Raw genomic sequence first — 12,340 nt, 5'->3', positions numbered from 1 at the left:
GCTTATTTCATTTGTGAACGAGCACTTGAGGAAATGTAAAATGATCTTCTTGGAAATTATGTACTTTGATTCTCTCTCTCTCTCTCTCTCTCTCTCTCTCTCTCTCTCAAAAACATGGATTGCTACCCACCCTAACTGTTTCTGTATACCAGTAACTCGACACGGAGGCTGCACATCTTAGATGAGATCAGAGACTCCAGCTTCAAGAGGCCTCCATTTTGTGGTGAAACCTCAGCTCTCTGGAGCTCTGATAAGCCAAAAGCTGATCTACAGGCTCTGAAACGCCAGCCAATGACATCCATCAAGCCCAGTAGCCTAGCTCAGTTGATGGTGTCCCTACACAACTAGATGTATATCAGATTTACCCTCAAATACATACAATTAAAGCCAAAGATATGTCAAAACACACATACATTTGACCCAGGTCTTAGATCTATATATATATATATATATATATATATATATATATATATATATATATATATATATATATATATATATATATATATATATATATATATATATATATATATATATATATATATATATATATATATATATATATATATATATATATATGCATATATGAACATAAGTTATGGATCTACAGTACCCTTGACAGTGTAAGACCTGAAGTTATCATCATCAAAATTAGGTTGGGCCTATCAGGAGACCAGCCTGGCAGTGCTTGTAAGAGTGAGGACCATGGCTTACCGCACTCCAGCAGATCAGGTGGTTGGTCTCGGGGTCTTCCACCAGGGTCCAGAGCTTGGTGAGGAAGGCAGGGACGTTGCTGGCGTATCCTCCGTCCACACCTACAGAGCCGGGGGACTCCTGCATGCTTGTGCTCGCCGCTGGGGGAGGGTCGGCCTCAGTCGTCGTGGTCGGTCGCTGGCAGATGGACGACGCTGGTGATGGTGTTGGTGGTGTGAGAGTCTGTGTGTCGAGTTCACGTGTCCTACTCCATCATGGCAGCCTCAAAAGCCCTTTACTTCTTTACTGCCACCCCTCTGTTTTCTCCTTTCCCCCTCTCTCTCCCGTTCTCTTCCCCCCTCTCTCTTTCTCTCTCTCTGTCTCTCTTCCTCTCTCTCTCTGTGTGTCTCTCTTCCTCTTTCCCTCTCTCTCTCTTTCTCTCTCTCTCTCCCTCTTCCTCTGTCAGGCAGCCTCAGTGGGCATCTCCTGTGGTCATATCATCCCGTGCCATGCCTACTGCCCAGCGTCAGCATAAAACAGGCCCCCTGCACCAGCGCCATGCTCACCGCTGGGCCGAACAAAAGAGCCTGCTGGGGGGAACAATGCGGCCAATCACAAAGCCTAGAATAATACCTTACTGTTACGCCCAAAACCACACAATGCCACTGCACTGACCCTCAGCTGAAAGACTGAGTGTTTTATGCAGATCTCTGTGTTTATCTGAGTCAGTGGTCAGTTGGTGTGTGTGTGTGTGTGTGTGTGTGTGTGTGTGTGTGAGAGAGAGAGGCAGTGTTAGAAGCAAGGGAGAGAAATAGAGGAAGAGAGAGAGACAGAGAAAGAGAGGGAGAGTGTGTGTGTGTGTGTGTGAGAGAGAGAGAGACAGAGAGGAGAGAGAGAGAGCGAGTGTGTGTGTGTGTGTGTGTGTGTGTGTGTGTGTGTGTGTGTGTGTGTGTGTGTGTGACTGTGAGTCTCTTCCATTTTTGTTTTACCATGTCACTTTGATTATGATTCTGCTGCCCTCAGAATAAGGTGAGTTGAGTTGACAGCAGTAACAGGCTTTGAGGCTTCGCTCCTTATAAATAAACCAGATATTTTTCAAATGCACCTTCTTTACTTGCTCAGTATAAGCACAACATCTACAGTTTTGACTGTTTCCAAACATGGTCCATCACTGTCATGAGATTTTATACACTAAACATATAACTACATAATAGATGACATGAGGTTTGTCATATGTGTACCATATAGGTCAGACATCAAAATTATACTAGAACCATGTACTACTGAATATCCTTCAATATCCGACACTGTTTCTGAAACAGTCCTGAAACTTTTATATTCTATTGATGTCCGATGTTTGATGTTTGCGTTCAAACCCCATTGCACTGGGTTGCTTATCTTCAAAAAGCTGAACTGTGAGTATTTTTCTCTCTCACTGATTGTAGGTGTCCATCATATACAAACTGTTGGAAGACTGGCAAGAAAGCGTGCCTATGCACCACTTCCAGGTTTGGAAATAGATCAGAAAATTATATTACCTTGATTTAAAAAAAGGGTACAGTAGTCTGTGGAAAGAAATTGTACTGTCATGTTAGAATGATATTGATATGTCATATGTTAAGTATCTATGTTTCCCTGTTTTATATAGATTGTGTTTGAATAAAGGATCCATTGGTGTAACCTACTTTAATTAAGAATGTTTGGAGTCAGCTGAGGTAAAGTATTGTAATGAATTGACAGAGTTATTATGAAATGGCTAAAATGACACTAAGGGTCTAATTCCAGATTTAAAGGACTAAAAATTCTGCTGAAGGCAATTAACAAAGAATAAATCCAGCAAACAACAGATGTCTTCATCTGTATGAATTCAAGTGACAGTAGCGCCATCTAGTGGATAGTTAAGACAGATGTTATTCCTGTGAGCAGGGCGTGTGTGACAAAAATAAACACCAATGTGCCTTAGATCTATGGGTGTGCTTGACCTAGGGTCACATAGAGTCCTTCCAGGTCAAAGACAGTCTCATTTTAATTGAATTAATATGTGATTTGTGCAGACTTAAACTTGTTGGTCAGCATTTACATACACAGGACACCCTGTAGGGGACCTTCAGTCCAGACAACAGAGGCTTTTACAAGGGGACCTTGAGCTGTGATTTGCATCAATGTGTTGATACTTCCTGGCTCTTCTACTTTGTTTAGTAACTTCACAGAGCTACTTATGATTTTAGACCTAGAGCAAACTGGAGTAGTTTATACACAACATTTAGTTTAATAAGTTTAAACACTATTAACAAAGGCACAGCTCGTTTTACATTGTTAAGAACAATGTGTTACTGTGTCAGCAGAATGCTAAATTCTGTGAATAGGTGGCTATGTTGATGAACTGCACAACAGCACTGTATTCATAAACCTTCAGCCTAACCTGCTTTTCTCAAATCAAGGGTGCAGCTAGACATTTTAGGCCCTTTGAAAGAACAACAACATGTCCACCCCAAGTGATAATGGTAATGTTGTTCATTATGTTCTTTGACGACCTCTTTGCAGGGCCCTTGGAACTGTCGCCCCCGAATCAAGTTATTCTGAACCACACTAACATAATGATATTCTCAAGCACTGATTTTGTGTATGATACTCTGCTGTGTATAATGGGGGCAGAGGCCATTTGTAACACTGTCAAAACAATCATGTTACTGTAAAACAGACATATTGACATGTTCATGGCATGGCATTGGCATTATTATATGCACATATATTTGTACAATAGCTGTCGAATCAGATGTTGTCAGTTGGAAGATATAAACTGGGTTAAAAATAATCATATATGGCATAAAAACAGAAGACTGTATTTTAAGTAAATTCATAGAGTGTAAAATCACTGGACTGGATGCCATGCTGTCAAATGAACAAGGTCAGCATCAGCTCTCAAAGGCCGGTGCGTCACGCTGACTCTAAATGCAGATTTCACGGTACTTGCGGGCCACAATGTCACAGGGTAAAGTAGCAGATTTTCATTGGACCTAATCAAATAAAGATAAAATGCTCTCCAGTAGGACTCAGCCTTCATAAGCCGACACTTTGCACTGACCATAAATCATGTAATCCCATCATTGCGCTTGTCAACTAAAGAGGAAATCCTGGAAAGAGGAGGAATGGGGATTTAGTGGTGCGCTGTGCTGCGCTCACGGCTGCCAGAATGGCCCGAGAGGCGCAATCTCGTTATTAATAACGTTAAAAGCCGCTCGGGAGCTGCTGAGCTGCTGGAACCGGCCGCACACCATCAGTCCAACAGAAGCGTGATGGCATGCTGTAGCGCACGAGTGGAGCTGCTGTCTGATTCTACCCAACTCTACTCCACACAGAGGCTCTTGAGGACACTGGCTGGAGTGTTTATAAATCATTTAGATGTTGCCAGAGGTAACCAGGTGCCAGGTGTAGCCTTCTTTAAAGCAAAGAAAGAAACAGATGTATGTATGTCAGTGAAGAAGAGGTCAAAGACAAGTCTGTGAACGAGAGAAAAGGAGGGTTTTGAGGCTCTTATAGTTTTTACAGACTACTAATGTAGTAAATTGACATGCAAACTGATCAATTGGCCTTTGCCCTGATAATAGATCAGGAGCTTACTGGAGATCTCCATCCGTGCTATATTTTCATGGAATTTCTGACCTGAAGCCTAGAACACTATACCCTGTGTAGGAAGACATCTTTATCTCTTCACATGATCTTGTGTCATCATCACAATGAATTTTTGCATGTTATACAAAGTAGCTACCTAAACAAACACACCTTTAAAAACAGTTACAATCATTAACCTAATGATTAATGACTTAATGATTAATTAACTTATTAATTAATAATTAATACATCATTAAAACCTACCTATGTTGCTCTTCTACAGTATGTCATGCATTGGAGGGACATTTTTCACATCTCTGTCTGTCTGAAGGAGCCATCTTTACTCACTGTCATCCCCTTCAGGTACCCAGAGATTCTCACAGGTTGTGTCAGCACACTAACTGCACGTTTGCACCCGGAATGGCAGGCCCAGTGTGTGTGTGTCAGAGACAGACTAAAGAAGAGAGAGACAGGAGATAAAAAGAGACAGCTACAGGAGGATGAAAAAGGGAAACGGAGCTCACCACAGGGACGAGTAATGTCACTGTGTCATGCTTCTCTCCAGAGGTGAGGAGAGATATTAAAAACCTACCAGAGAGACTCACCTTATCCAGGCAGGTAGGGAGGTAGATGGGGGTTCACTCTGTCAGTGGTGGGTGGCTGACCGCTATATGTGAGAATGAGATTAAAATTAAAAAAATCTTCTGTCCCTACACAGCCTAAAGATACTGGAGCACAGAATGGCAGAGTGATTCTCACCCTGCACATCCCACTTGCAGAGAGTCTGCATTGCTATATAAAACCACAGAAAAGCACAACTTGGTAATCTGTTTGAGATTGAATGCATCCTGTATATCTCTGTAACCAGAATAGCTTTAATCTGATCTGAGTTTTAATTATGTTTCAATCCATGACTTTATGTGGGATGCTTACACACTTGAGGTAATAAGAAAAGCCCTTTCCAGGCTCCCATGATGACTGCTGTCTGGCAAAATCAAAATGGCTGACCCATGTCAAATTAGTCAGGCTACATCCTTGATTTTTTCAATATTGGCTCTTGCTCAGGTGACAACAGCGTTGTCGTTCTGTGTTGACTTGGTCTGTCAATGCTCTGTCAGGCTGGCTGGAGTGGAGAGCAGTAATTGCTTTTCCTCCAGTGCACTGGGGCGTTGAGCCTGCTGGTCACACATAGCGTCCTGCAGCTAGGAGGAGAGACGGGTGTGGGGTGAGGGGTGTGGGGTGTGTGTGGGGGTGGGGGCTCATCTCACACAGGCAACGTTACAGGATCAGTTTGACTTTCAGACATGCCGTCTCACGAGGTGCCAATTCTATTTGAAGCAGGGGTTGTTGGGTTTTTTTCCCCCTTCTTTTTTATTTGGAGCATTAGCAAACACAAGGCGCACTGTGCCTACTTTACCATGACTAATATCTGTCATCAGAGATGGGAAGTAACAAAGTACAAATACATTACTGTACTCAAGTAGATTTTTCAGATATTTTTACTTTACTATTTATTTTTGAGGCGACTTTTTACTTTTACTCCTTACATTTTAACATGAATATCGGTACTTTCTACTCCTTACATTTTACAAAACTGACTCATTACTTTAGTTTTAAATAATTTCAGTGGAGTTACTGTTATTATTTTTCGCGTCATCAATAGTGAATGGGAATATACATTGCACTTGACGCACCACTACAAGATGACTTGACAGATTTGGGCGGCAGTCATTTACGGCAAATCATTGCAGCTTGATGGCAGTAACGTTAACGTTAGCACGTAGTAGTATGTCTCAATTAAATTTAAATTCAATTAAAATCTCCTTTGGTGCTTCCCTAACTTCTAGCTGCAGTGTAGCCTATACCCTTAGCAATATGCAGCATTGGGTCTTGAACAGAGATGTAGTGGAGGCTAAACGCAATAAACGTTTAGAATTTATGCAGTAAACACAGTTCTGAAATTTCAGAAATAGTTTATCCACCTCTCAAGAGTTTTCACCAATTACAACTGTTAACATTTAAAAATCACACTGTATTATCCACAATAACAATATGTACACATCAACACTCTATGAACCACTTAAATTGTTATAAGCATTGTACAATAACCTCCATCATCAAACATGTTCTGAATGCCTTTTCTAAAAATCTGTTACCGCATGGCGCAGTCCACTTTACTGTGAGCGCAGAATTCATAGTTACCCACTACATTCCTGGTCTTGAAATATTCACAGGAATCCATAGGAATTAAATATCCATGTTGTTTTATCCAATATTAGTTGTGCAGATGTATGGTCCATCTTATACACACCCATGAAACCAACAAAGAAAATGCAAAAAGAGACTTTTGTGTAATTATTTCATTTTGTGTAGTCATATCAGAACCTGATGGGACAAGAGCGGTATTTTAGGTAGACTGACTACGCCACTCTGGAAATTTCACTCAGAGAAGTATTGATTCAATTGTAACAGGATTGAGTAATGGCACACAAATTTGTCTACTCCGAATGCAAGAGACGTAGTTCCATCCATAAAAGTATGTTTATTAATAAATAGTTACTACAAAATGCCTAACAGATAGAAGGATACCAGGGCTGAGGCTTACTGGGGGAGGCAGATCACCATAGGCCAGGGGGGAATCCCAGGAAGCCACACACACACACACACCTCAGGGGTACTTCTACCCTCCCTTTGGGCTCTCAGCTCCTGGGAACAAAATAATAAATGGTAAACACAAACACACACACACATATAACAGTGGTAGGGTACCGCAATCACAGGTGATCTGCAGCAACAGAGGTGGTCAACTACCAGTGCCAAAATCATAAACCAACAGCAACCACCACAAGACACAAATAACAATTAATGAACATACACATTAATACATGGTTACGGTCACGCCCATTAATACACGATTACATTCATTCACGATCACGCCAGACCAACATTAAAAGCAGGTGTCTGCGCCCGCCACTGCCGCTAGCTTCGGTGCCACAGTCACACGAACGGTGAAGCAGGAAACAATGTTTTGACGACGGATAATGCACGGACCAAAACTCAGCAAAGCAGCAGTGAGCACAATGCACGTCCAGATGACTCAGGCCCACGACACCTATAATGCACGACAAAAATAAGATTAAAACCAGACAAACATGAGAAAAAAGTTAAATACCTCAATAGGCTACATACCAGTGTAGCAGCAACTAATCACTTGAGGCAGGGTGTAAGTTACTGAGAGTGCACCGTGGCGGAACAAGCCATGCACCAAGACAGCACGGAGGCCAGTGAGGCATGCATGGATGGTGCTGTAAAACCAGGATTGCAGATATTAACCTCCCGAAACAAGTAAAAACAGTAGCGCAAGAGGGAGAAAACACAGCTCTCATACCGGCGGCCGGCAGGAAGGCGTGCGTTGGGAAGTGACAGAGGCAGGTTTCCAGATGTCCACCTGGGCAAACGCTACCAACCATTTTATATGGTAGCCAGGTAAACTTATTGGCTAAGCAATTAGGGAGTGACTATGGGGCGCTCAACCCCTTAATCCTGCTACACTGACATACAATCCAAAAAGTCTACAAGAAACCTCAGAAATGCATACTTTTATTGTCAGTAGGCTATGCATTTTGGGCAACCAAAAGTCCTATGTGGAGTTTCCATAGGGCATTACAAAACACATAAGCATACCTTGGCAAATAATGGTCTAAAGTACTAATTTTCATTCTATATTGATTTACTTTTGCACACAGCTTCGCAAGATCTGGTTTTAGGGCTCAGTTGTGTTTCAAAAATCATATCAAGTGACCTAGAGGAGCTGTGAGAACAACACCTCTCTGCTAAATGACCTGAACAGTTTTTTCGCCCGTTTTGAAGCACAAAATGACACTCACCCACAGAAAACCCCACCTCCCCCCCACGACCAACCCCTGTACCTGTCCTATGCCAGCGTGAAGAGGACACTAGCCACCATTAACCCCATAAAGCCGCGAGGCCCAGACAACATACCAGGCCGAGTGTTGAAGGACTGTGCAGAAGAGCTGAAGGATGTTTTTACAGACATTTTCAACACCTCTCTGGAGCAAGCAGTCATCCCATCACTTTTCAAAGCTGCCACCATCATACCCGTGCCAAAGAAATCATCACCATCATGATTCAATGACTACCGTCCTGTAGCACTCCGCCCATAATCATGAAGTGTGCTTGAACGGCTAGTCATGTCACACATCAAACCCACCCTACCCCCACCCTGGACCCCTTCCAGTTTGCATACCGAGCCAAACGATCCACGGAGGATGCAATCTGCTCTGCCCTCCATCCAGCCCTCACCCACTTGGACAATAAAGACTCAGTTCAACATTCAATACCATAATACCACAACAACTCATCAGCAAACTAGACAAGCTAGGATTCAGCACCTCCCTCTGCAACTGGCTGCTGGACTTCCTGTTGCAGAGACCACAAGCAGTACGTGTCGGGAACAACACCTCAAGCACTCTGACCCTGAGCACGGGGGCCCCGCAAGGGTGTGTGTTCAGCCCCCTGCTCTTCACACTGCTAACACATGACTGTACAATCACTCACAGCTCCAACCATCTGGTGAAGTTTGCGGACGACACAACACTAGTGGGCCTCATCACTAAGGGACAGAGAAGAAGTAGACCTGCTGGCCAAATGGTGCAAAGACAACAACCTCCTGCTGAATGTATGCAAGACCAAGGAGATTGTTGTCAACTTTCAGAGAGGCCACAAACAACTGCCACCACTGTCCATCGACGGAGATGCTGTGGAGAGAGTGAGCAGCACAAAATTCCTGGGGGTGCACATCAGCGACGACCTCTCCTGGACCACCAACACAGCATCACTGGCGAAGAAAGCCCAGCAGCGCCTCTACTTCTTGCGCAGCCTAACATGTTGCTGCTTCATATCAAGCCTGATATACTTGAAATGACTGCATATCAATGTAAATATACAGAACACACAAGCTAAAGAAGTTTAAACTTCATGTAAATGCTATCAATGTTATTTATCACTCTGCCACTCTGCCACAATTCTGCTATGTAAATATACAACACAACTACCTCTATTTTTTTATATATATTCTATATTTCTATATTCTAATATATGTTCTATATTTCAGTCTCGCACTTTAATGTCTGTATGTGGTATGTCTGTATATTTTTATTTTTTATTGTCTATGGCTATGTCTATGTCTAAAGTATGTCTATGTCTGTATTTAAAGTATGTCTATGTCTGCATGGGAAAGTAAGAAACGAAATTTCAATTCTTTGTATGACCAGTGCATGTAAAGAAATTGACAATAAAGCCGACTTGACTTGACTTGACTTGACTAGAGGGCTGAAATGTGGTCAGTTCAGAGATGCTTGTTATCCTGCAGGCTCTGTAACTCTGTGACTGCTACCTAAGAAACTACAGGATCCATTCAGAAATTAATAAATTGAAGATAGAAGTATAAGAAAAATTTGACTGGACCTAATTGTTGTATAAACAAATATAAGAAATGTCTGTTTGTTCTGCAGAATCATTACATTTTATAGCACGTGTCCTGGGAATCTCTCTATCGATGTGTATCTGTCATTTTGTTTTAGTCTTACAAACTATGTGTCTGTCTAAATATCTATCAATCTAATATTTAAAATCTTCAATGTACTCCCATCTGACTTCCACCATGTGTGGTTCTTCTCTTCTTCCTCATCTTCTCTTCCTCCACTTGCATCCTGACATCTGGAGAGGCCTAGGGCATTATTCATGGCCCCTTTTAGTAGCTTATTACTGAACTTCCTTTCAGTAAGCACAAAACACATCAAAATATCTTCTAAGCTGCCTCCCTCTCCTACAACACTTCAGCTCATACTAGTGGTCAGGTGGTCTGTTTGTAGTGTTAGCCTTTTGCTTCCAAACCACACATCAAAGAAGAGAGAGCCTTTAATGACTTTGAATTCTGTTCTTGAGCTTCTTTAAGCTGAACGCAGCTGCCCTCTTCTAAAGACAAGCTGACCACAAGAGTGTCCTTTTGAAGCATGGTGAATGACACCTGTCCCACATCAGCAGTGATTCTCTCTCTCTCTCTCTCTCTCTCTCTATCTTTATCTCTGTCTTACTTTCTCCAAGCCACGACCAGCTTGTACACCAGTCAAATTAGTAGAGGCCTTTGGCATTGAAGCCTGATTGGACAACTCCTTTGGGGAGCATAAGCATGATTGGATCAGCCTTTGATTGATGTGATTGTTACAGGCCCTTCCTGTCCAATCCATTACGTGAAGGCCTACAGTCGGTCACTTGACTGCTCCACGAACCTCTGTGTACCATTATGAACAGTCTGCCGTGTAAGATGAGGAGGATGTCTGTATTGGTTGGGATGGGCTTTCCCTGCACTTTCAATAGAGTGGTTTTCGTGACAACACTGCAGCCAACAAGGCATGAGGTACAGATAAATGGATGATCCAAACAGACCTACTTTTAAAACAAAAATCTTTGGCAACATATCAATTGTAAACTTAATCTGCTATGTAAAATGGCACAATATTGGTTACATTTGCTTTATCTAGAATATTGTGACTATTTTCCCATAACTAATTATTATGACCGCCCAAGCGCAGCTGGCGTGGCGGTCATATAGGTTTAATCAGATTTTTTTTTTTTTTTTTTTTTTTTTTTTTTTTTTTTTAGCATGTCCAAATTTCCGTCAATGATTCGGGACACTGAAAGACCGGGGTAGACAAAACTTGGTGGGCATGTAACCCCATATGGATAGCATGGAACCATCGTTTTTGTTTTGATCTGTAGCCCCACGCTGGACTGCACCCCGAAAAGGAGGGTAGGGCAGACACAGTTTTCTGTGAATATCTCGAGAACCGTAAGGTTTAGGAGGACCATTATTTTTTTTGTATGTTGATCTCAAGGGGCCATGTCAACGCATTCCATAACCACTCATTTCATGTATAGCGCCACCTAGTTAAACACAAAAAAGTAAAAATGAGGTGGTGTAATTGAAGGTATCTGTGACCTAACATAGTCAAAACTGCACGAAATTGGAAGTGTAGGATCATTATGACACCCTCTGTATGCACGCCAAGTTTTGTGGAATTCCGTTCATGGGGGGCCACACAATAAATTAATTTATGTTACTATACACCAACTGGCCTGTAGGTGGCCGGAGACAGTTTTCTGTGAATATCTCGAGAAACCGTAGGGCCTAGGAGGTCCACCTTTTTTGTATGTTGGTCTTAAGGGGCATGTCAACCCATTCCATAACCACTTATTTCATGTATAGCGCCACCTAGTTAAAAATTAAAAAGCATAAAATTAGGTGTTTTCATCTCAATATCTCTGGCTGACAAGGTCAAAACTGCACAAAATTAAAAGTGTAGGATCATTATGACACCCTCTGAATGCATGCCAAGTTTTGTGTACTTTCGTTCATGGGGGCCTTACAATAAAATAATTTATGTGTACATTTAGTGACGTACACCAACAAGGATTCCGGGACACTGAAAGACCGGGGTACACAAAACTTGGTGAGCATGTACCCCCATATGGATAGCATGGAACCGTCATTTTTCGTTTTCATCTGCAGCCCCTGCTGGACTGGACCCCGAAAGGAGGGTAGGGCAGACACAGTTCTCTGTGAATCTTTTATGGTATGTTGGTCTCAAGGGCCCACATAAACCTGGCTCATAATCACTCATTTGTGATTTGCCCCGGTAAAAATGAAAATCAGTAGGATTAAAAGAAAGCCAAAATAAATATTCATCATCATCATCATGGCTGCATTTTCAGTATTGGCGAGAAGTAGTCGTTTGTCCACTAGATGGCGATCGTTGCAGTGAGGCGTAATTTTGTTGGAAGTTAAAAGGGGTTGGAAAAACAATGGGCGCTTCATACAAGGACTGTAATTTACCATAGCGAACATCTAATAAGGATAGGGACGATGTTCACATGAAGTGTAATTCCCATTTCTTCTTGAAGCGAAATAAATCTGAGGATGTTTATCGGACATGCTTGGTTTTACTGCAGGTGC

At 42.1% G+C, this 12,340-nt stretch overlaps 1 protein-coding gene across 2 annotated transcripts in view; it reads right to left on the bottom strand.

Annotated features, from left to right (window-relative positions):
• The window catches only part of hsf4 (heat shock transcription factor 4), a 10,842-nt gene extending 9,749 nt beyond the window's left edge, over positions 1-1,093 (bottom strand). For both annotated transcript variants that reach the window (XM_048257659.1, XM_048257658.1), the window contains exon 1: positions 715-1,093. In XM_048257659.1, the coding sequence (XP_048113616.1) occupies positions 715-840 (126 nt within the window). In that variant the 5' untranslated portion in view covers positions 841-1,093. The remainder of the gene's footprint in view (positions 1-714) is intronic.
• Positions 1,094-12,340: the final 11,247 nt, after the last annotated feature.

This window comes from Alosa alosa, chromosome 11, assembly GCF_017589495.1.
Source record: "Alosa alosa isolate M-15738 ecotype Scorff River chromosome 11, AALO_Geno_1.1, whole genome shotgun sequence".
NCBI classification, from domain to species: Eukaryota; Metazoa; Chordata; class Actinopteri; order Clupeiformes; family Clupeidae; genus Alosa; species Alosa alosa.
Note: the sequence above shows the minus strand (reverse complement) of the source record. Positions and strands in the feature narration are given on the sequence as shown.